We start from the raw sequence: 26,448 nt of genomic DNA on the forward strand, positions 1-26,448 counted from the left end.
TAGCCAAAGTAATCATCATAAACTTGTAGGAAAGGTCAATACGATTTCCATAGATATATAGAACGTCCGAATCCGACTTTGTATGAAGAAGTTATGCTTCTTCGAAGTTTTGCGATTTAACCGACATGACTCAACATATTGTAAAAAGTGAATTTTTGATAAATTACATATTTTCCTAAATGATCTAAAATAAAGTCGTAGTAATCATAAAACTGAGAGTGCGCATATAAAGAACATCCAAATATGACTTCATGAGAGGAAGTTATGATTTTTTGAAATTTTAGTGCAGCAGTGCGGGCCCAGAAATTAAAATTCAAAGAGGTTGATTGTTAGCCGAAACAATCTAAACAAGAATTAAAGATCTTGAAAATTTGAACTCGTCGACATAAAAACAATCGAGAACAAATTCCATATGAAGGAGTTATAAATTTTGAACAGGCTTTCACTCTAAACCAATCTAAATATGAATTTTTGTTAGAGCAAGAATTAGATGTTGAGACCTTAATGAAAGTTGTGGAGCTCGTTAAGAGGATTCCGAGGATATATTCAACGTCGAAAACATAGATCATATGTGAAAGTTATGGTCGTCCAAATATCACCAAGAAATACATTATACCGATGACGTGGTAGCACTGGAGTGCACCACGTGGCATAGTCGGCCACCTAATCCTCCAAGAGATAAGGCGGCGTGGGCGTGACACATGGTGCCACAAAAAGGGGACATTTGGCCACCTTCTAGAAGAGATAATGTGGAAAATTCTGGGAATGGCACATGGCAAAAATGGAGGGAGGAAGGGGAGGAGCCAGAAGACCTCTAGAGCACGGTGCGCCTCTTGGACCTGCGTGGTGCGCGCCTCTGCACACACATATATATATATATATATATATATATATATATATATATATATATATATATATATATATATATATATATATATCCCCATTATTTTTACTCTTTCTCCTCATGAATTCACTCTAAACCTCTCAAAAGCTCTGTAGCCTTTGAGTTTGGTTTCTTCCCAACTTATAGAATAATTTAGTAGAAGCTCTGAAGCTCTAGGATCCCGGTGAGAAGGAGTATTCAGGTCGAGATTATGCCCGTGCAGTTTCCCGGTTTACACTAAAATCTCTTTAAGTTAAGTTGCACTTGTCTTAATTCAAGTGTAACTTATATTTATAGTCATAGTCATTGTTATGAACCTACAAATAAGATTTATCAGTAATTCCAAATCATTATATTGATTCATCTACTTATTGGAGAAGTGCCTAGAATGCTCATGTTGGCTTGGTTGTTGGATTTTAGAATGGCTATACGATGAAATGGTCCTGCCTCCCAACTGTTTAGCCTAGATGATCCTTATTTGATATAACTCTCGGTATTCATTAGGATTGGTGAAAAATCTAGTTTTTGTGACCAAATTGCCATATGGATTAATAAGTTATAATATTATAGGTTAATACTCGTAGGCGCGTTGCCCGCCAGTGGGATTGCCTAGAAAGTTGTTAATCTTCTTAGAACCTATTTAGGTGAGTTATCTCACTATACTATGTATATAGTATATATCCACGTATGTTAGGATATAAGAGCCAATAGGGTAGAGCCTTTCGTATATTGTACCTTATTCAAATGTGTAGTATCAATGTGTGTAAATGTTGTTGTATTCGGTACTGTTAAGTAGGGATTATCGGCGAAATGGTGACAAGTCGGGAGCATACAGACCCGAGTGTTGATGATGAAATGGCAAGTTGGTCGTAAGTCTAGATACACTTATTATTGGTGGATCGACGATAGGTCGTGAACCAACCGGTGGATCGGCGAAAGGTCGTGAGCCATTACTTGTATACATGTATATGTATTGTGGTATATGATATTTTAAGGAGCTCACTAAGCCTAACGCTTAACCAATTATTATTAAATGTTTTTTGGGTACTTTATTGATACATGAGAAGGACAAGGTTAGACTATACGCACACGTATTCGCAACATGTTTCCACATAATGTAAATTACACTCTAAAATATATATTAATAAATAAAAATGAATAAGTTGAGGTGAAAACCAGGATGTCACACAACTATCTATGCAAGTCTACATGCCTAACTGTTGACTACAACATAATAACAACCTAACATACAGATGATACACATTGTAGTATAAAGTATAGTGAAAAAACTCATTTGAATCTAATGAGTAAAATGTCAACAACAACCTCCACACTGAAACTGATAACATACACCACCTAATAACGAGTCGTCTGCACAAAACTACTAACAAGAGCTAGATAAACTTCTCATTCTATGAGCACCAACAGCCCATAATCATAGTTTTGCTTCGATTGTGCAACATTTTATGATAATACACATATTATACTTTTTCATACTTTTATTTCATATGCCTTATTTTATTATCATGATGTACACCCACTTTCTCTTATATGACTATATAAATGTTAAACCATCTACTTAATACATCTTTATATACATACATTAGGGTATGAATACTTCCAAACATATTATTTGGTTTACACACATAATCCTAACATGTGGATTACTTATAGTTTTAAACAGTTGCAGCCAACCAAACTTGTAATACATCATGTGGGTTATGTTTTTAACATTAAGACTTAGCTATAAATCAGATTCATGGACCAAAATCATTCACAAAGTGAATCTCTTTGGTTTGATTTTTGGGAAAAAAATCGAGTATAAAGAGATGTCGTTATTTTTTCAAGGCGTCAATACACAGACCAAATGATTTAAGGGTGTCAAGCACTAGACCTAGCATCTCGCATTAAGATCTGCACATATCTAAGAGTTTTAAACTAAAGAGATTCATTTAATGTGTAAAAACTCGATAAACACGCATAAATGAAACTTCGAGAGCATTTCGAGATGACTAATCTTTTTTTTACAGTAGAACGAGCTTCGTACTAGGTGTCAAATGGACCTAGAAATGACCTTAACCATGGATAGAATCATAAAACTTGCTAAACTTGACAAAAAATATTTTAGAATGAAAATCCCGCTATAATGCATATATGAGAAGCTTTGAAGCATTTAAAGGTAATTTTTTTCGTAATTATGTGTATCTAAACGAATCCATAAGCTTAGAGGAAAATTATAATAAGTTTTGACAAGGATTGAGAGTTTTAAACTGAAGAAACATGCTAGAAACAAACCTAAATTAGTGAATCCTATGAAACAGTTTTTACCCACGAATTGGAGGCTATTGGAGGTAGCTCCGACCTCCATAGCGACATGGAAGTTGGGAGTTGAGTTAGGAAGGAATTGGAACTCTTAACTGAATCGGAGGTGGTATGAAATGAGCTCTACGGTCGTTTATTCTTCCCAAAAACCCTAATTGGCGAACACTACCACAATGACTATTTTCTCTTGGGATTAGGTAAAAAAAGACAAGGATTGCTTCTCAAGGTCAAGACTAAAGGTATTAAAGGTTGAGGATTATATCTCTTTCAAAATATCGAGATTTGTAGGTACGGAAGGGGAAAGAGTTGACCACGTTGTTGCATTCTTTGTTGAGGAAGAAGACACGCCAAGAACTCGGTTTTGGCAACTTTAGCCCCTCAAGTTATACATGTTGACATATTGACCCTAGATTCAAATTCCTTTTACAAAATGTTTGGAAAATTGCATGATACCCATGGACTTATAAATCCTATTTAATTTAGGTAAATTGATTTTATTATTATTACTGTTGTTGTTGATTATGATGTCGTCGTCGTCGTTATTATTTCTAACCATCAAAAAAAGAATTGTATATCGAAAGTCGGGAAACGGATGTTACATATGTATACTCTAAAGAGTCGCCAAATATTGGGAGAGAGATAAAGAGATCTTTATCTCTTACTTCCTATGTAAGGCTAAGTAAATGTATCATTAGTATTGAATCGAACTGGTACCATATAGCATAAATCGGTTCAATACTTGGTCCCTCCACATCGTCACAGTCCTCGGTACCATGTATTAATACTGGTTCAGATCCTTATATCTCTTATAACGACCCAAAATTCAAGACCAAAAATTTCTTTTAATAAAACATTACTTAAAGAAAAATCATCAATCCAAAACATAAACGGAGTATTAATTTCCAAAACACATGTTCGTTATCAGAGTGAAACATTCCCAGGCTTTCTAATCAATGGTGTGTGACATGCGATCACCCCGAGCTCTTCCCTCTGCTACCGGAAGTACCTGAAACCAAAACTGAAAACCGTAAGCACGAAGCTTAGTGAGTTCCCCACCCTACCACATACCATGCATCACCACATACTGCAGGTACTGGGCCACGCCCGCTATCTTGGGCCTCGCCCTCTGCCTCGGGCCTCGCCCGTTACAACGACCCCGCTGCTCCAGGCCCTGCCTGGCTTCGAGCCCCGCTCGGACACAGATCTATTTCACTTAGGCCTCGCCTGTCACAAGGCCTCGCCCACCAACAAATAATAACACAGAAACATATCACAACACATAAGCTAAACTCATACGACTGATCCTATCCTAAGGCCTCGCTTATGTTGGGCCTCGCCCTCGTCCTGCTACTGATGAGTCATGGAGCCCCGTCCACGCTCCTACTGGTAGTGAGATACGGGCCTAGCCCACTCTCACTCCTTCCCTAACTTGGGCCTTGCCCCTGTTCTGCTACTAATGAGATGTGGAACCCCATCCACACTCTGCTCTTGGTGAGATACGGGACCTCGCCTACACTCACCTCCCTACCACGCACATACATGTATCACACATACAATTATAAACTATCATATAAACAAATCTTTGGGCACCCACTCGCTATTAATGGACCTCGTCCTGAATATCATACTAGCATACTGTGCCTAGGGCTAACCCTCGGACCTTTTACTCATAACTACATGGGTCGGTATTGTGGTCTTAGACCCATTTACACAAAGGGAAACTCATCTGCACTGGCTGAACTTGCTGATGATCTCACTAGCTGCTACCCGACAAGTCTCTGAACTCCTGCTCCCCTTGCTCCTCGAACTACCAATATCAATGCAACACTGAGTCTAACTGACCCTCGAGAAACAACCAAGTCAACTCTGGTCAAAGTCAAAGTCCTGGTCAAAGTCAACCTTCCAGGTCAACCCTACTCGCCGAGTCACCCTACTAACTCGTCGAGTTCATATGTTCAGAGTCCTTCCATTCGCGTCTCGACTCGCCGAGTCAGTCCATGACTCGCCGAGTCTACTGATTTCCGAGTCCTGACCTGTCCAACTCACAGAGTCTCCACTCGATTCACTAATTCTAGTCTCAATTCGAAGGGTTTGGGGTTTCGCGACCTGACTCACCGAGTACAAGGCAATCTTCATCTGACTCGACGAGCTGTTCATCCCACTCGTCGAGTTGCTCCTAATCTTCATGCTACTCGCCGAGTCCACTCAAAGGACTTGCCAAGTCCATTCAGATCCTCAAATATGCAGAGGGGTTTTGAGTTATGCATGGACTCCAAACTGTAGATCTACCCTTCTCAAGCCTATTCCTCACGTAAAGCTGAAAATTTTATGTGTAGAGATGGAGATCTAGGCAAAATACACCATAAACTAGGGTTTAAGGCAACGAGGCTCCATAATCAACTCAAGGGCAGATACTTTATGCTTCTCAAGACCATAATATGCTTAGATCCGAAGTAGCAACTTCAGATCTGGCTTCTACCTCAAATGGATACCATTATGGCTAAAAAGCCCCAACACCCACACATAGATCTAGGTGCAAAAGAGTCCAAGAACTCGTTTATTACCTCCAAATGCTCAGAAATATCTTCCCAATCCCAGATCTATAGCCCCTTCTTGCACCTCCAAGATCCTTCTTCATTCTCCAAGCTTTAATGCACTCTTCAAGGCAACAATTGGCTCAAGCAATGGATATGGCGGCTAGGGTTTGGTGTTCTAGGTTAGAGAGGCAGTAAAGGAACCCTAGGGAAGAGAATGAGGCGCTTAAATAGGCTCCAAGTCCAGAATTTAGGGTTTTCCTTGTACAGATCAGACTCGCCGAGTCCCCTTGGCCGACTCGCCGAGTTGGTCACTTACTCCTCGACCCGGATCCCGCTCGAACTCGCCGAGTCTCTCCTTGGACTCACCGAGTCGCCCCTTAAAATTAGGGTTTTCTTTCCTTTCTTGGCCTTCCAGACTTTGGGTGTTACATCTCTCTTATACGAGCTCGAAACGAGTTTGATTTCTTTATTCGTGCATATTCTGCTCTGTCTTAGTTACAAGTTAAGCTATAAAATCATCTTAATTGATTGATATTGGTTAAGTTGGATTGCCCTAAACATGAGTTGTAATGTTGTTTTTTTAAGGAATTTTAAGATTATGTAGAATTTACATCGTCTTAGAACTCTCACATCTCACGTACGATCTCAAAATGAGCTTATTCTTAATTTTACTGGTATTGGCTAAGTTAAATTTCCTAAACATGGGTTGTTATTGTTATCCTTTCAACAATTTTAAGTTTATGCAAAATTTTACGTTGTCTTTGAACCGTCATATCTCTCAAACGAGCTCATAATGAGTTGATTTTTTGTGCATTTCTCGTTCTTGTAGCCTACAAGTTAGGTTCCAGAATCAGCTTAATTAGATTAGTAGTGGTTGGGTTAAAGTGTCCTAAATATGGAATGTTATTGTTGTCTTTCAACAATTTTAAGGTTATTCATAAGTTTTTGTAAGCTTTTAGTTGTCATAACTCTCTCATACGGTCTCATAAAGAGTTGAGTTTTCCCTACATATTCTTCTTCGTGTTGGATAGAAGTTAGGATCTAGAATCACCTTAATTAGAATCTTTAATGGTTGAGTTACATTCCTTCAAACATAGCATGCTTATTCCCTTAAAATTTTGGTACTTATGGGTGGTATTGAAGTATTGATACAAATACTGACACCTCTACCATTATTCCATTCAAGATTTTGTACCATCAATTATGAACAATTTGGTTTTCAATACTTTCAGTTTGGTACCACCCTTACCCTTACTCCAATAACTCCCACATCCATATGCCAACTAGATTTTCTAACTTCATAATTTTTCTTATCCATTTTGTTATCCTAATACCCTAAGAATAAAAACCAGTTGTTATAAAAAACAAGAAAAAAAGTGATGGGTTCGTACACTTTGGACAAATATAATTTTATAGTTTTTTGCTTTTGCGATTTAGTGTCGAGCACACATATTTCTTGATTTGTGGAGTTAACAGTTGTGCAAACCGACACGTAAATTTGGAAGATGAATAAAGTGAAATGACATGTTTAGAAGTAGCGAGTTAGTGTAGAAAGACAGATTTTAACCTGTCAAAATCATTATGACCTTGTATATAATATAAGGCAAAGAACTATTGACTTGGAAAGAAATAATGACTTGCTAGGAAAGACTATTGGACTGCTAAAGAAATAATGAGTTGGCAAAGAACTACCGACTTGGTAAAAGAACTTCCAAGTTATCAAAGAATTGATGAAAGAGTTTTTGAGCTGATAAAAGAACTATTGCTGAGTTGATAAAAGAACTATTGAATTGGCAAAAACATTGTTGAGTTTTTAAGGAACTATGATCTAGTAAGTATTATTGTGTACCAATAATTCATTTGAGCCAAGAACTATTATGTGCCACGAGCTTTTGTATGCTAAAGTCTGTTATATGAAAATTTTGAAAAGCGATTATAACTTCTTGATAACCGTAAATAAATTTCTAAAACTATATTTTTCTTCATCCATATCCATTTTATTGATTTTGTGAGTACAAATAAAAATGATACCCCAAACAACCAAATTTAGTATAATTCACAATACAATTTTGGTCATTTGTTCGCTTTTGTTCATAGGATGAAGTGTTTGTGACCATCTTTACACTAGAAATTTTTATGTAGAGCTCATGCATAGTGGACAAATAGTTTTTTTAGGATAATGAATGCATCATTTAATCACCATACAAGCAATTACATTTTGATCTACAATAATCTTGATCTCGAAATTACTCAACAATGTGAATTTGTAATGTGCTAGCTAATTTTTCTGACATATGGTATGCTAGTTATATGTGTAGGTATTTCACAGGGAGTAAGCTCAAATGGATAGATAGATATATAGATAGACAAACCAGAAAGAGACAAGCATGAGCAAGATGACTGAATTTGCTGAACTGATCCAACACTCTTTATGTTAATATAGGATGGTACTTAATAGTATAAAATCAAAAAGATTAGGATTCCGTATCATCGGTGTCGGTGCTCATACAAAAAATTGATACCATACCCAGGTTTGGCACCGGTCACGTTAGTTTGGTTCGCTACTTGATATTGTTTTTAAGCTATTTCAGTACTTGGTATTCTTGGGTCGCCACCACTCCCTAGCATAATGATATGCTTAAGTGGCATGCCAAATGATGATGTAGTAGCATAACATGCACACCACCACTCCTTCTGGTCTAAATGCCAATACTAGATATGGAAATCTATAAGATCTATTAATTAACACATAATTTATTAACTATATAATATAGATGGATCAATGCTTGAGGAAGTGGTGCATGGCATGCCATGCTGCCACATCAACTTTTTAGCAATCACCTCACTGTTGGATTAATGTCTAAGTCCATAACTATAATTGGTAAGACTTGACCCGACCCGGCATGGTCCATTTGGGTTGCATGGCATCATGCACTTGGATAGACTATAATGAGAGAAATCAGACACTTATGGTTATTAATATATTATAAGTTCTAGTATATTAATAATAAGAATAATAAGATTATTTAATTAGTATTGATCAAGAATTAATCTAGGATTAATTAAGTGATCAAAAGAAGACTAATTAAATATATGGGTTGATTGTGTAAATCATCCATACTTGTATAGTGGGCTAATGCTTCATGGATTATCTAGTTGGGCCAAAACCCATATGATGCTCCATGGTGTATTTGAACCCATGGATCCAAGGAAATGGAAAGTCATGACAATTAGGGTTTAACCTAATTGTATAACTATATAAGCATCTTATTCTTGACCAAAATCGGACACTAGAGAGAGTAAGAAAGGGCTAGCCGATCTCATGAAGTGTAGAATTCTCTCAAGTTATTCCAAGTGTATTGGGTGTTGTGTGAACCATTTGAGGTGTCACACTTGGGGCACTAGGCACTCAAGCTTCATGAAGACTTTCTACGTCAATGAGGTATGTAATCTATCTTGCTATAGTCATTGTTTTGTATGCTAGATTAGAATAATACCTTGGATGTTTATATTTGCATGTATAATAGAGAAAACATAGATCCAAGGTATTTAGGGTTGCATGTACACTTAGGAGTGTTAGAATGCTCAAAACCCAACAGTGGTATCAGAGACTAGGCTTGTTTTCATGTTATACTAGCAAATGGAGCTGAAAAATCGAGTTTGGATGCTGTCTGCCCAACAGACTCGCCGAGTCCATGAATGGACTCGATGAGTCCAAGGCAAAAAGCATCCAACTCGCCGAGTTGGTTAGTTCACTCGACGAGTTAGACCCCCAGACAGAATAAATTTGACCTTTTTGGCTGGAATTGGACTAGGAACATTACCCTAAGAGGTTTTTGAACTTATAAACCTGTTTTTTATGTGGTAATGTTCATGCTAATCCAATTTCAAAGATAATTGTCAATAGATTCATGTTTTGTATTAGTTTAAGGGTTAGACTAATTACATGAAAAAGTTTGATTTGAATTATCTTGTTCTTATTAGTTGCTTAGATTAATAGAAAAGTTGAGTGAAATAGTTGTTTTCAATCCAAATTAATCTAAGAGTTGATTCTAAATGTGTTTTTGTAACTTGTCCTCAACTTATATGAAAAGTCACATTTAAGTTCCATAAAACTCATAAAAGTTGGGAAAGGTTACAAAATGAAGAGTCTAGTTCTAATTAATTGGTGTTATAACTCCATAATTTGTCCTCAAGTTATGGAGGACCAAGAGTCTCTTCATTAAATAATAAATAAAAAAAAGTGTAACCTTAATTAATTCCATAAGTTATAAAATAAAGAAAAGTTAATTCTTTTATTAGTTTAAAGTCTTCCATAACTTGTCCTCAAGTTATGGAACTTGAAGAGTTTTTGGATTAAAACTACTTTAAAGACATAAGTTATGGAATTAATTAGTTTTGAATAGTTTCAAAACTTGCCCTCAAGTTTTGGAATTTGTAAAGTTCTCTCTTATGAATACTTTAATTCCAAGTTAGCCCTTAGAATTTTAAAAGTTAAAATTCAACCCTTATACTTTATAATATTATAAGTTAATAATATATATATGTATAAGAGTAAAGTCAGTCTTACCGCTAGTACGCCTCATTCACGAAGCCGGTCTATAAGGTGGGTATAAGGTTGTTGCCTATAAAATGGCAACTTAATGGGTGTCCACTCTCACCCATCGCTTACTTGACTGGTGGAGGGTCGTTAGCCGAACGGGTTTGACAGGACTATAATTCTCCCTTCATTAAAAGTATTAATGATAAATACTAAGTAACTAAACTCTTAATAATACCCAATCTTAGTTACTTAGGAAAATGTGAATAAGGTGCTAATCCATGAAATTACACTTTGCACTTTGTTTAAGACGGTTAGTGGAGCGCGTGTGGTTAACTGGCACACTAACTCGTATTTAACAAGGTATGAAAAGGGTAACTTAATGTTTATCATAGTATCGATGGAGCGTGTGTGGTTAGCCGGCACATCGATTGAGGGTTAAACACTTAAGGGTACCAAGTAATTTGCATGGTTACTTCACACCTTGTTTTGTGATCCTCGGCATCCCAGTCACAAAACCTGAAGGGCACACTCGAGATTGAAACATGCCATTGAACAGTTCAATGAATCTCAAAGATCTAGGAGTTTCAAATCCAATTAAAACCTAATAATACATTTCGTTTATCTTGGTGGAAATTGGTGAATCGTCATTCACCTACCTTCAAATATTTTCTAGCTTGGATTACGGCATCCCTCTTCTAAGTTATAAAATAGTTTGTTGGGTCCTAGCCTTAATAATTCATATTGGGTGTCATATTAAGGACTTTAAATCAACTATCTTAAATATCTCCCAAAAGATGTCTAGTTTAGACATTTATGATCTTCCCAAATCTCTTGAAACAAGCTTTCCTAATGAAGATGATATCCCTTGGAAATCATACTTCTTTCACCTCCTCCAATTATTCTCCCTAACCCACAAGTTCTTGAAAAGTTTAAGATCACTCAAGCCCTATTGGCAAGGCAAGGTCTAGGTGTGGTCACATCTTGGAGATGTAGTCACATATTGACAAGCCGGGAGAGTTGGGTGTTAAAGTCTTGAGAAAGATGGTGGTTCAATCACTTTCTAAGTTACATAGTGAGTTCCTTTGGGACACTTATGAAACAGACTATAACAAGACCCTTAATGATCTTATCTATTTGTTAAGATCAACTTCCTAAAACTTGTGGACATTGACAATAATGACATTGGATATCCAATAAAGCTCTCTTCCCAATGGAAAGGGATCGGCCATAGTCAACTCGGTTGACCAAATGGTAAAGAGAGAGGCTAAGTCTATGATAGTCCCGTGTACCATTATCAAAGGGTCCATATGTTTATATTGCCAAAGGAAGGGGCATTGGTTGTGAAGCTGCCAAATTTACCTAAGGAGGTTAAAGTCAATAAGTTTGACTCTACTTCAGGTAAAGTCCACTATCTAACTCTGTTAAGTTTCTATTCTGAGATTCCTGATACATGATGTGACCGGGTCACATGGTAATGTTTTAAGAATCAAAGAAAAGTGAAGAAACTTAAAGAAAGAATATGTTGAATCTGATCGCATAGATGGATTTCTATCGCGTAGTTTGAAGATCGGATTCTTGAGCTACTTCTTAGGAGTTAGGAGATATTGCTTAGGAATAGATAACAACAAGTTTTCATATGGATTGTAAGGATAAGGTTTTCCGCATAGGTTTAAAATAAAAGAAAATTTTTGATTTTATTTATTTTAAGATATCCTTACAATGGCATTTGAGGAAAAAATTGTTGCTTATATGATTCCATTAATAGCAAGAGTGGTAATATGAAATTGATTCCTTCATTTGTGGTAATGTCTAAATTTACCAAATAAGGAAAGATTCTCATCACCCAAGTCTCAATTGGATCGGAACTTGGAATCATGCAAGTTGTATAGCATGATGAATGAGAACTTCCAAGTATTGGAAAATTAAGACTAATTACTTGTTCACATGGATGTGTGAGTCAAGTAAAGGACTAAGGGATCGAGTACACATTCTTGTACACTGGTCAAGTCCACCATAAAAGATCAATAAGATTATTCGTCATAATTTACTAAAGTTCAGTAAATATGGTTATACTTACAAGCTTAAGTGTAATTCTGAAACATTGGAAAAAAGTTCCAATGTAAGGCAGAGTGAATAAGAAGAATCAAATTAGGCAGAAGGATATAAGTTTCTCAAATCTGAAAAGATGGGAGAGTACTTTCGTATCAGTTTTACGATCATCTTAATGATTTAGAGACCTTACCACAATTCATCCTCTAAGTGCTTTCTTATAGCTAAGAAGAGGAACTATGATTTGTTGAAGTGGTTAAATCAAGAAGATGATTCATACTTCGTTCCAAAAACAATTCTTAGAGTCATACTCTAAGATTGTAACTTGAGTGACATGTCTCAAAGAAGGTTTAAAACACTTGTCAAATGTAAGAGTAAAAGTTTTCTACTCTTGTACATTTGAAATTGGTAATTTGTGATGTTTTGGATAAAACAAAGACCAACTTAGGCCAATTGTGTGAAGTGTTTGTCTTGGTTAAAATCCACACTATCTCTTGGATGTTTGACAAGGGAGTCTTATAGGTCAAGAGGACAGCGGGAGTCTTAAAGGTCTTGAAAGTCTCAAGAACTAATCAAGAATAGAACCTGAAGTTCTTCACTAGCACACGACGTGAGGTATATAACCTATCGTGTTGACATATTTTGTGCCCATTCCAGTTAAAGTTGGCTTTGCATATGAGTTCTTAGAGTTCTCAATGTGTTGCACAACAACTTGGAAGCAATGGAAGGCTCTTGAGTTGCCAGGTGGCAAGAAGTTAAGATTGAGTTCAGTCCATATGAGTTTGGATCTGTCATTATCCTTGTCTTGTGACTATGGTTTTGACAATTCAAATGGATAAGAACACATACACCATTAAATCTAAGTGTCATAAGGTTTCTCTCCGATTCACGAAAAATGATGGTGAGCAAACACTTTCACTAAGTAGATTTTAGCTAGACAGCAATTGTGATATTTGCATTCTCAAAGTCGTTAGTGGAGCGTGTGTGGTTTACCGGCACACTAACATGGACTTATGAGAAGTGGCAAATAGGTCTAACCATTATGATTATGGAATCCCTCTTCATAATTGTTTAGACACACAAGTGTGCTATCTAAGGGAAGGTGTATGTTTTTGATAAAATTTTATCAAAACAATCTAGTATCAGAAATCTGAACTTTGGTAAGAAAGTCAGCTGATTTCTGAGTACATGTCAAAGCTAGTGGGAGCATAAGTGTTATGCTAATAATCATCATGTTAGTGGGAGCATGATAATTATGATAAGTATTGCAAGCTAGCAATGTTAATTATAGAAAACAAAAGGTTTCAATTAGGAAAATGTTGTTTTGCTATAATTAAGGGAGAGGAAATTATACTTCATCTCAAATCTATAAGCTTAGATCGTGAGGCTTTAATCATTTAGTCAAGGAAAAATATATGAATTTCATGTTGGAATGGTTCAACATAAGGAAATTTTGTATATGGGTCCATTATTTGCGTTTTAAAATTCGATTATGATTACGACATCCCTTTTCATAATCTGAATTATGAGAACTTGGCAAATAGAAATGGAAATGTTATAGCAAAAGACTGGTTTAGTCTTTATGTGAGACATCATGAATCGTGTCCCATATGCTTCGGATATAGGATCGATTACATGTGTTGTATTCATCATTTCTAAAAATTTTCCAAATGCCTGGGGCATTAAGAAGGGAAAAGGTTTAGAACTGGATATGACTAAAAGGATTAAACAATTGTCGAGGACAATCTAAGGCTTACCAAAGATTGGGTGCTCAAGGACAGCTGGAAGTATAGTGATAATTCTGGAAGGACCATATTGACATAATCTGTAAGGAGGCAACTCTTGTTCAGAAGTGATAGTCAAAATGAATCTGGAAATGTTTCAAAGTTAGAAATTATTCAATCTGTGTGAGATTAGGAAACTTAATGCAAGAAGGATGTTTCCAAGGAGTTGATACCTTTGGAATACTCTGTAATGATTTTTGCCAAGTTTTTGTGAATTTGTGCATAATCGTTACAAGAGGATCAATGCATATAAGTTTAGAATCTAACAGATTTCAGTAAATGGCATGAATTTGGAATTCTTGCATTTGCAGTAAGGATTTGGGAGTGTGAAAAGAGAATCATTGAAGTTATGTTCATTTGATCTAGTTCACAAAGTAAAGATCATAGACAAACATAGTATGCATACTTGGTGTATGGCATGACTAGTGTTTAGAAAACATAGTGTACATGCTTGGAGCATGGGACAACTATTGTTTTAAATTCAAGAATAAAGTTGATAGCTGAAACAGTATACAATGAATAATGTGTAATCATATGGTGATAAATAAAATGTGTTTTATTTATGTTCATAGGTTTTGATACCATATTGGATTCAATTATTATTGTGTTTCACTTTGCATGTTTTGATTTCCCGAATAAACTAGGTTATTCTTCCAGAATGACTAAGTTATTCAAACCATCCACAGTCGGTCATATGTTGGAAGTAGATATGAATTAAGACTGTCATGGGTTGGCTTGTAGAGGTCTAAGGTGTTAGATAAAGGGCTACAACACTCATGAGTGCTCATAAGTTCTGAGTATTGTATTCAACCCGCGCTCATTGGAATCACTTCATGGATTTTATCACGAGTGATCATGAGACGATAATATCTTATATTCTTCAAACCTAGAGATATGAGTTGTTACTATGAGTTGATTGTACATTGATTGCACGAAAACGCATTTGGTAACTCGGTGCTATAAAATGTGCCTTTGTGTATGATTCAACAAGTAGTAGAACAAGCCATATGAGTCAAAGTTTATCCATTCCTTTTACCTTCGGGATAAAAGCGATATCTGTGGGCCCCTCGATGATTTGATGATGACAAATGGAAGTGCTCGGGCGGGTAGGACTGATTTAATTTTTTCAATTAGTCAGTCGTCATAAATTGGAAATCGGGAAACAACAAATGGACAGAGAGAATGATTATAATCCATGTCTCAATCCATATGATATCTAGAATGGAGGAATATATGATCTCTTATCTAATGGACAAATCATTGACAAAGGTCAGAGTTCATCTACAAGGTCAAAGTTCGACAGAAGCTTTTGAGAGCTACGATTGCCGGTCGGTTCTTGAAGTCATACGCAATAATAGTTTTAGACTTATCCAAGTATGAGACTGTTGGATTAATGTCTAAGTCCATAACTATAATTGGTAAGACTTGACCCGACCCGGCATGGTCCATTTGGGTTGCATGGCATCATGCACTTGGATAGACTATAATGAGAGAAATAAGACACTTATGGTTATTAATATATTATAAGTTCTAGTATATTAATAATAAGAATAATAAGATTATTTAATTAGTATTAATCAAGAATTAATCTAGGATTAATTAAGTGATCAAAAGAAGACTAATTAAATATATGGGTTGATTGTGTAAATCATCCATACTTGTATAGTGGGCTAATGCTTCATGGATTATCTAGTTGGGCCAAAACCCATATGATGCTCCATGGTGTATTTGAACCCATGGATCCAAGGAAATGGAAAGTCATGACAATTAAGGTTTACCCTAATTGTATAACTATATAAGCATCTTATTCTTGACCAAAATCGGACACTAGAGAGAGTAAGAACGGGCTAGCTGATTTCATGAAGTGTAGAATTCTCTCAAGTTATTCCAAGTGTATTTGGCGTTGTGTGAACCATTTGAGGTGTCACACTTGGGGCACTAGGCACTCAAGCTTCATGAAGACTTTCTACATCAATAAGGTATGTAATCTATCTTGCTATAGTCATTGTTTTGTATGCTAGATTAGAATAATACCTTGGATGTTCATATTTGCATGTACAATAGAGAAAACATAGATCCAAGGTATTTAGGTTTGCATGTACACTTAGGAGTGTTAGAATGCTCAAAACCCAACACTCACAACCACACAACTTTTGCCACAAGACATGAATGACATGTCTGTAGGGTTTCTATTCAAAAATAGTTTCAAAAATTCATATTTAGCAAAGAAAAGACTTAGAGATTTTAAACAAACATAAACAAGTTTATAGCCACAAAGGATCATCTTACAAGAAATAAAAAGGAAAAAAACAACCATAGAAATGATAAAAGAAATAACAACCTTTGTTGTCTTTGGTTCCTCAAGGGGAGGCTTGGAAGTTGTAGAATCATATGGATGAAATCCTTTCTTTTGTATACACCAACAAGAGACCAACTTAAAGAATATTGTAGTCTTGAGAACTCTTAAGCTTTGAGCCAAATCCAAGTGTACCTCAAAGAGAGAAAATGCAAGTAACCAAAACCTCTAAAAGTTTTGCAAGAGAAGAATGATAGATAGTGTAACATCCCGAGGTTCATGTACTTCTAAAATCATCCCTATAATTTTATTTCATGTCATTTTGGTCCCTAAGTCCAAGAAATTGTGTTTCGAAGCTCTAGTGGCAATTTTGTAATTAAGGCAGGAGGAGTACGCCATGCGTACATGTGTGTATGCTGAGTGTACTAGGTCGCGCCCTAATACGCTGGGCATACAACTATGTATGTTGGGTGTACTAACTTCAAGAGGAAACCCCTAATATTTAGGGTTTGGGTGGTATTTAAGCTACATTAAACCTCATTTTCCGTCACCTCTCCAGCATCCATTTCCTTTGAGACAGTTTTGCGAACCCTAACCCTTTAAGTGTGTGTTTTTAGCTTAAGTGTGTGTTGTGGGTGTGTTAAAGGAGGAAAGAAGATACATTGAGGAGCCTTGGTGTGGAAGCAAGCTTGTGGATTTGGGATCTTTGCCTTTTTTAGAAGCTCCAGAAGGTATAAATTTCATTACTTGATAACTTGTTTGCTAGATCCCATTTTGGGTGTTTATATGTCACTTTTTGGTCCCAAAGGTCCCATCTTGTGCATGGTTTGTTCTTGTCCTCTTAAGTTGTCCTTTCAGATCCTAGAAGGGGTCCTAAGCCATAAAAATGAGGTCTCAATTGTTAGGATTGCTTCATGTATCTTGTAGAGGGTCTTAATGGATTAAGACCTTGTGTTAAGCACGTTTTAGGCTTGTAAAGTCATAAAGTTGGAAACTTTATGACTCTAGAGTGCATTTGGACCGTAGATCTGAAATATGTTCTTAAGTACTTAAGCTATTAAGCACTTATTGGAGTTTGGAGTGTGCGAGGGTACGCCCTGCGTACATGGCTCGCGTACTCGGTCAACCACCTCGATGGTGGTCTTTTGTGAGGTTTGGCGTACGCTAAGCGTACCTCCCGGGTACGCCCTGCGTACTCACATGGGTTAACATTATTGAGTTAACTCGGCTGGGTTGACTCAATTGACTTAGTTGGCTTGACCAATTGACTTTTACAAAGTTTGACCTTGAGGGTATTTTGGGATTTTGATGGAATTGGTCACTTGGTGGAAATAGGTATCAGTTAAAGAGCTAAGATTTGGAGTTGGACCTCATCAGTTCTATTCAGTTTGCGATGTGAGTTTTCCTCACTGTACTTACGGGTCGAAGGTACCAAGGTCGGACCATTGGTTTGATAACCTAAAATTCGTTGATATGTTGAGTATGGAATATATATGCATGCTAATTTTGATATGCTAGTATGGTAGATCGGTAGGACTACCTGTGATATTGTTTATATGATTATTTATATATGTTAGTATATGTTATATGTCGACATATTGTGTGGGTTGGGTTGAGGTTGTACTGCTCTGTGTGGTAGTTAACAAACCCTGGAGCAATCTAGATATGAGCTGAGGACTGGGTATGGCATGCCAGACTCGTACTGAGGGCTCATGAGCATTCCATATACGAGTTGATGGTCGAGTAGAGTATGCCAGACTCGTACTGAGGGCTTGGTGGTATTCAGTCTGAGGACTGATATGGTCGGGGGACAAGCCAGACATAAGTTGTGGGCCCTGAGGGCAAGCCAAACCTATGTTGTGGGCTCAGAGGTAATCCAATCTTTTAGCTGTGGACCCATTGCTTGTTATTATATATGTTTTTTTGTTTATGTGTTGGTACTTTGGGGGAATTCACTAAACTTTGGGTTGTATTTGGGTTATGTTTCAGGTATCTCAGATGACCACGAGAAGGATACACCTTTTCGTGTTTTGATTTATGATTTTGGGAAACACTGCTATTAAACATGTTTTAAAAACTATATTGTAAACACAGATGATTTGTGGATTGGTTTTAAAAGTTTAAAATTTTCATGATTTTTTTTGGGTGTTACAGATAGAGAGATTATCTATGCTTTTTGGAGCAAAAGTGTGATAAAAAATGAAAGCCTCATGCATGGTTTTAAAGTTAAAACAATACCTACAAATCCTTAAACATTTAAGCACTCATGTACCTAGAGTTACATGTCTCCCATGCTTTGAAGACATGTCATGCTTTTGATTAAACAAATCAAAAGACCATGTATACACTTTCCCTCTCAATCTACGATAGTTTGTAGAAAAAAAATACACACTTTATAAATTTTATAAACTAGTTTAAAATATAATCCTTAACCTTTTGGTAAAAGACAAAAAAATGTCTTTCTAGTATAAAATGTAGTACATGATTTAATAAATTTTATATATATATATATATATATATATATATATATATATATATATATATATATATATATATATATATATATATATGTTATTTGCCATTGAAAGTTATTATTTTCATTAAATAACTAATTTCCAATTAATAATAAGAGTTTATGAATATTTATTAAAATCAATATCTAATAAATAATCGATTATATTCAGTTGTTAGTCTGACCATTTAGGATCATATGTTAATTAACAATATCATTTTAATACGATTCCTGAGCATATCAATATCATTTTTACGGGTGAATTAAATTGGTAAAATTTGAAATAAAAAATAAAAAAGGAATAAAATAACCTTCATGCACTCTCTCCTCGACACTAAAATACCGTTTGATCCATGTTTGCTCGACATGCCACCGTCAGACGTGTATGCCATGGTTGTTGAGTAGATGCGAGACATATGTTAGTTTCACTTCGTCCGGTCTAAACTAGCAGCTGAAGCAAATAAAATAAAGGGTACTAGCTTTAGAAAAGAATAATACAAGTAAGAACTATATTTGCAAACACCCACGCATGATAAAAGAACAAATATAGTACAACACAATGTTATGATGAGATTAAAAAGAATTATGAATTGTTGGTACACACATATTTGAAAAAGTTAATTAATATGGGAAATTCATATTGCTCTAAAAGAACACCTAAACATTCAAAACAAACGCCTTAAAATCAATACAAATAAAAGGAATACAGATAAATAAAATGTTAATTAATTTATTACCATTTAACACCACTAACAAATAATTTCTAAATTATTAAAAAAAGAAATCAGTACTTTTTGCACATGTCAAATTTTATCCAACTTATATAAACAACTTATAACTTTTTTTTGAACGATATATATATATATATATATATATATATATATATATATATATATATATATATATATATATATATATATATATATATATATATTAAAACGAGTTAACAAGATGTTAGAGAAAATTATATGATACAAGACAGACAGAAGAATTAGACCAATCAAACCAATATAACATATTAAATCTAGTTTTATACTTGATCCAATTATAAAAAGAAAGTTGAATTCCACCGCCTCTTCATGAGATTGCTCTTTCAATTTTTGAAAAGAAGTTTATTACTAGCAATCCACAAAAACCACAACATCGAGTAAGACATAGCCAAAACCAGTTTATACTTCTTGTCTACGCCTATACTGATATCTTATCTAAACCAAATTATTATAACCCTAGATTTTTATATACATATATGATATACCGATCATGTTTTTCTTTATTATTTTACACGTATAAACAACAATTACCAAACAATAAAAAATAACTTCTAATTTTATTATGTTTTGATACGAGATAAACCAAACCAATCCAACTGTTTTTTAACATTTCAATTTGACACCAAATAAACTAATAAATTTTTTTACAATTAAATCTAAACCCAACAAACCAAAAGACTCGTTCTTAGGGTACATTCAATCCACTCTCAAACTCCATTTCTTCCCCCATTTCTTCTTCCATTCTTCTCCAATCCTACCACATTTTTGGAGATACGAATAATATTCCCTCATATATGAGGGAATACTATTTATATTTCCAAAAATGGAGGTGAAGTTTGGTTGCCAATTTTAATCCCTTTTATTTTTATTTTATATATTTCTAGTTTATTTTATCTATTAATTATAATTTAAATGCAATATTTAATATTTATAATATCATGTTATATATACTAATTTATATTAATTAATCATAAATATAGAGTTTAATTAGTAAAAAAGAGTATTTGACAATATATATAAATTATAAAAAGGGAATATTCTGGGAAATGGAATAGGGTTAAAAATGAAACCCTATTTACTTGATTTTTTAGTCTATTTATGGAGGAAAAATAGAAATAGGTTAACGATGGTCTTAGCGGTACAAAGAATTGAGGGAATAAGGGTTTCTCAACCAAATATTAAGAATTTACGTTTTATAGTGTATTAAAATAAATTAAAAAAAATTGATGAGTATGTAAATCATTCTGTAAAAAAAATAAAAAATATAACATAACCTCAATAAGCAATTCAAATACTCTTGAATAAAGTATATGAATATATGTCCTATAAGATATAGAAATTTAATGAAAAAGCGACACGACACTAATTTAAAGAAAATGAAAAACCATTGAGGGGTTTGCATCTAAAGAGACGAAAGGGGTGGTGTGCTCAAGGAATTAATTTGGAGTGGTCTAACTCTCTAACCTATTAAAAGACAAAAAAGTCGCACTTTTTTTTGCTGCCTTTCTTTGGGAATCTCCTCATCAAAACAGCTTTTTAACAAATTTCCCAGCAAAATTTCCATGAAAAATCGAAATCCCTTTTCTTTCTTGTTTCGTTTTCCCCTCGGATTTATCTAAAACAATTTTCTTTCAACCCTTTTCATCATAATAAATCTTTCAATCGACAAACACCCACACACCCCCGACCCGATGATGCTTCCCGCCACAGCTTTTTCATCGTCTTCGTCTTCATCTGCTAATTCAGCTGTTGTTCGAGTGGATAAGGCCACCAGCGAATTCTTAAACGGTCCTGATTGGACTATCAACATCGATATTTGCGACACCATCAACGCGAATCCTTGGTAATATTTGTATCCATCATCATCGGCTTTCTTTGATTTTTACGCAGAATTTAGTTGACCTTATTTTTATTTGGGGTATGTTGTTCTAGGGTTTTATACTTGTCGTTAATCACTCGTAACTTGAAATTTTGGGAATATTTTATGGTTTTTGAATGTTTTTGCTACTTGTATGTCGAGTTCATGCTGTATTAATCCATAATTTTCATTAACATACCAAAAATTTAACCTTCGGATTTTGTTCTAGGGTTTTATACACGTTTTGATGATTCGTAACTTAAAATAGATAGATATTCAGTGTCTATTGATGGTCTTGATTTTCAGAAAATAATACAGAAATCCTAGTTTACAAAACTTTTTATGAATTATTGATTTGTAATAATCATACATTATTACTTTAAATATTTTATTTACAAATTAGAGCTTCTTGGGCTGTTTTTCTTGTTCTTTTTAAAAAAAAGAGTACTTTTGACAAATTTGTGTACTTTAGCAGGAACCATAGTTTTTTTTTTTCCACAAAAAGAGTTAATCCTGTGTTTTTATTTAGTATTTAGTTTGAGTAACAATCAAATCTTACGTTTTTAATTGTTTATAATTTTCTAGGCTTGTAAAAGATGTTGTCAAAGCTTTGAAGAAAAGGTTACAACACAAGAACTCCCATGTTCAACTACTTTCCTTGACGGTATTTTACCTTTTTTAATCATTATAATTACAATTTACAAATCTTGAAATGATTGTTGCATAAAAAATGCTAATTTTAGTAGTAATTTATCTGATTTTGGATTGTAGCTTTTAGAGACCATGGTAAAGAATTGTGGTGACAATGTTCATTATCAAATAGCCGAGCGAAACATACTCCCGGAGATGATAAAAATTGTCAAGAAAAAGGTAAATCAAAATGTTCCCAAAGCAAGGAAGTTGAAACCCATGCTCACGGAATTGGAATTCAAGATTCCATTCCATGATGGTGTTTGGTTTCCAAATGGATGGAATTCAATTCCGAATCCTTCGTATTCCATGTTTGACAGATTTCGCTATTCCTAGAGGACGGTGGAAAGGGAATCCAATTGTGGCGTTGCATTCCATTTTCCGTTTCATGCCAACCAAACGCATGACAAATTATGATTCCTCCATTTTTTATTTTATTTTATTTATTTATTTATTTATTTTTTTGCAGACGGACATGCGTGTAAGGGAGAAAATTTTGGTACTTTTAGATTCATGGCAAGAAGCATTTGGTGGACGCGGAGGAAAATATCCTCAATATTACTTTGCTTATGATGAATTACGGGTAATTTTATTATATTTAAAAGCATCATTTTTTAGTGTTTTTGATTTTTTTAGTTGCATATCGCGATAAATATTAGCAATGGAATACATGTACTTGTTGAAGTCATAATTCATGAAAAATGAAGAAGTATTTGTCGAATTTTGTAATATCTAATAGCAAAAATAACATGTTGGAATTTACATCCGATGTCAACTAATTTATGTGCAATCAAAATTCCTAAAAAGTTGCAAATTTGCAATAATTACCTATTTTTGGGAAGTGCCCATGTGAAATTTTGTTGATTTGGGTATTCAAGATTTCCTTTTTTGGTAAGTTTCCAAGTTTTAATTACATAATTACCCGTGAAGATCTATTGGTATTGCTATAAGTCCACAAGATTCCTTGTCTTGTTAAGGGCGTTTTAGTCATTTGAGAAAATTTTGGATTATGTTTACGAGGACAGCAAGCGGGAGTACAGTTCCCTCACCGGTCACCTGATGCAGCTCCAATATTTACACCTCCTGTCACCCATCATCCATCTGTGGGACCCACTCAACCAAATTATGGAATGCCAAGTAATTCTTCAACAAGGCTTGATGAAGCCATGGCTTCTGAGATTGAAAACTTAAGGTTTCTTATTTCTCTTTTAAGTTAAATGCTAAAAACAGCAACATACTTCTATAGTTCTATTTATTTGTTTATTATAGCATTCTAATTCTAATTTCATTTCATCCTATTGCTTCATTGTACTTTGTAAAACCTACCCAATTATAGTATTATCATCAAAATACAAATAGGTTCTCACTGCTACAAATGGATAGATTTTTTGGTGGATAATGGATTGATTTGGATACTTTATTTTTATTTTTTTAGTATGTCGGTGATCGAGTCTATGAGGAATGTTTCGGATCTTTTATCCGAGATGTTGCAAGAAGTTGATCCAAATGATCGTGCAGTACGTGCATTCTTCTTTTCTTTTTGTCATTACAGACGATGAAGATGCGAAGGGCATTCACGTCTTTTTCCACATACAAGATATCGATAGCATGTCCCTAATCCCTGTCCCAACTTTTTGGATTGGACAAAATTGCATTTTTTGTGTCCAACTCTAACAAACTTTTTAGGGCTATTTTTAATGATGAGGATGAGAAGGACATTTAAGTCTTTTGCACAAAGACTTTATATCTGACATCATTCCCAATCCAATTCATGCCAAGCACAGTACATCCTGTTATGTCATGTCCTTGGTGATTTTGACTTGTCTTTTTATGTTAATAGGCAATAAAAGATGAGGTCATCGTTGATGTTGTTGACCGATGTCGATCAAATCAAAAGAAATTAATGCAAATGTTAGCTTCCACAAGGTACAAAAACCTTGAACCCTAAACCCTAAACCCCAAAACTGTATCATGTGTAGTTGCTTTATACTCATGATAATTATTGTTTTTTTTTGTAGTGATGAGGAGCTTCTTGGTCAAGGTATCGAATTAAATGACAATCTACAAACCGTTCTTGCAAAACATGATGCTATTGCATCCGGTTCTCCAATTCCTGCTCAACTCACAAATTCTATCGCCTCACCAAGTAATACCAATAATACCCTTGAGCCCCAAATCAAATCAACTGAAGAAAAAGAAAACTTGAAATCAACCGTGCCCGTGGCGGCACCTCCCCCGGTGGTGGCGGTGCCGCCACCATCAGGAAATGATGGTGATGACGAGGAAGATGAAGATGACTTTGCTTTATTAGCTAGAAGGTAAATTCTCCTTTTTTTTTTCGATTAAATTTATGAAATAGCAACATACTTGTACTACAACTTTTTTTCTTTTTGTCCAGACATTCAAAAGCACAAGTGGGACCCACATCAGATCCTTCATTGAGTATGGCCTTAACCATAACTGATCCACCACCTCCATTAAACACAACAAAAGCCGATGACATGATCGACTTTTTAAGCCTCACGTTATCATCTCCAAATCCACCCTCACCGCCGCCCGTCACAACCTCACACGACCAATCACCGCCAGTTTCCACCACCGCCCAGCAGCAGCAGCAACACTATCCCCACCAACCTCAGCCATCCATGAGCAGTTACGTTGTGCCATGGGCTCAATCCGAACCTCAACATCAACACCAACCTCCACCACAGCCACCACCGGTTCAGCCACAATATCAACAGCAAAACCTTTCCCCTGGCGGCTATATCCCGCCACCATGGGCGGCAACACCTGGCTATTACACAAACCCGTATCAGCCTTCTCCTATGACTTACTCATATCCTACTCCCTCATATAATAACATCAACAACACGTCTTCACAGCAAGTAAACTTGTATTCCAACAGGGCGGCAGCAGGCGGTGTAAGTGGAGATAGTCAGGTGGCGGCTGGTGGTGGTGGTGGAAGTCAAAGACCGTTTATTCCTTCGTATAGATTATTTGAAGATCTTAATGTACTTGGCAATCCAAACACAACATCTGGGAGTTCTTCGGGTGAAAGTATGTTGGGTGGGAGGAAGTGAAATCTTTATGAACAGGTTTTGTGTTATTGTTGATACATTGGGGTTTGTGTATTGGTGATGGGTGTGTATTCGTTTATATTCGATTTCTTGGATTTAGATGAACATAAAAAAAAAAAAAAAAAAAAAGAACCCGGTTTTGTGTTTGCATTTCTTGTGGTTTGAGTATATGGTTTTGTATCTATGGACACGTTTGATAGATTTAAACTTCATTTTTAGTATGCGTTTGTACTTGTTTATTTTTATCGTCTTTTTTTATTGTAACAAACATGTGAATAAATATAAAACTAATCATCACATCACATAACTTGTAAAACATAAACATATCTAGTCGGTGAATTCTTTATAAAACGTAAACATATTATCGGTGCCAATATTAAATAAAAAACGTCTTCTTCAATTAGAACTAGTTTGATGAGCTACTAGCCTTGAGATTGAAGTTTGTGATGTTACGACTTGTATCTTGACTCAAGTATTCATTATCGTATATTATATATAGTTCTTTAATCTTATCTTCAATATTTATTGTGTTTTTTATTTATATCTAGTTCATCTAAACAGTAAAATAGATGGAAATTCGTTATACTCTTGATTACACCTTTATGTTTTACATATGAATTTAATGCTGAAACAATCATAGTGAAAAGTTTCGAATATTTTACGAGTGTTAGCATCATTTGTTGAATAATAGCCACACATTATGGATCTAAGTATCTAACCCTTGAAAACTTGACAATGTTTTTAATATTGGAGCAATACTCACTAAAGCAACATTATATGTTGGATAATAAGTTTGTGATAACATAAACGTGGACTCCTAAAGTTGTATTTAACTCTTGAAGCGAGATAGCTTATTGAGTGTTCTCAAGATTGGTGATTGGTGGTTAATGACACTCTACCAAAGAATCCTTTAAATAATTAATGGATTTTTTAATATGTGCCTGAAGCATATATAAAAATAAGATTTTCTAATATGTATTTTAAAGGTACATATAAAAAGTATTAACTATAAAAAATATTATCATAATTAAATTCAAAATTATTATTACATTTTATATTTAATTATGATAATATTTTTTATAATTAATATATTTACATTAACTATGATAATATTTATCACTAATTAA

At 34.9% G+C, this 26,448-nt stretch overlaps 1 protein-coding gene across 2 annotated transcripts; it reads left to right on the top strand.

Annotated features, from left to right (window-relative positions):
- The first annotated feature begins 21,115 nt into the window (after positions 1-21,115).
- Positions 21,116-25,542, top strand: LOC145009197 (ENTH/VHS/GAT family protein). Of its 2 annotated transcripts, XM_078967873.1 has the most exons (10): positions 21,116-21,539; positions 22,140-22,218; positions 22,326-22,424; positions 22,565-22,645; positions 22,714-22,827; positions 23,270-23,436; positions 23,680-23,761; positions 24,085-24,170; positions 24,263-24,562; positions 24,643-25,542. In XM_078967873.1, exons 1-10 carry the CDS (start codon positions 21,388-21,390, stop codon positions 25,322-25,324), a joined length of 1,842 nt encoding a protein of 613 aa, XP_078823999.1. In that variant the 5' UTR covers positions 21,116-21,387; the 3' UTR covers positions 25,325-25,542. The 2 variants fall into 2 exon arrangements, with proteins under 2 accessions (XP_078823999.1, XP_078824000.1); XM_078967874.1 differs by lacking the exon at positions 22,565-22,645 and having other exon boundaries at positions 21,118-21,539.
- The last annotated feature ends 906 nt before the right edge of the window (positions 25,543-26,448 follow it).

This window comes from Lactuca saligna, chromosome 8 (assembly GCF_052625555.1).
Source record: "Lactuca saligna cultivar CGN05327 chromosome 8, ASM5262555v1, whole genome shotgun sequence".
Lineage (NCBI taxonomy): Eukaryota > Viridiplantae > Streptophyta > Magnoliopsida > Asterales > Asteraceae > Lactuca > Lactuca saligna.

What these genes read in the sequence shown, in the direction of transcription:
- LOC145009197 (XM_078967873.1), top strand. Translation starts at nt 21,388, where the DNA reads ATGATGCTTCCCGCCACAGCTTTTTCATCGTCTTCGTCTTCATCTGCT. An exon ending in TCTGAGATTGAAAACTTAAG is followed by an intron (nt 23,437 to 23,679) that starts GTTTCTTATTTC and finishes TTATTTTTTTAG; the next exon opens with TATGTCGGTGATCGAGTCTA. An exon ending in TTGATCCAAATGATCGTGCA is followed by an intron (nt 23,762 to 24,084) that starts GTACGTGCATTC and finishes TTATGTTAATAG; the next exon opens with GCAATAAAAGATGAGGTCAT.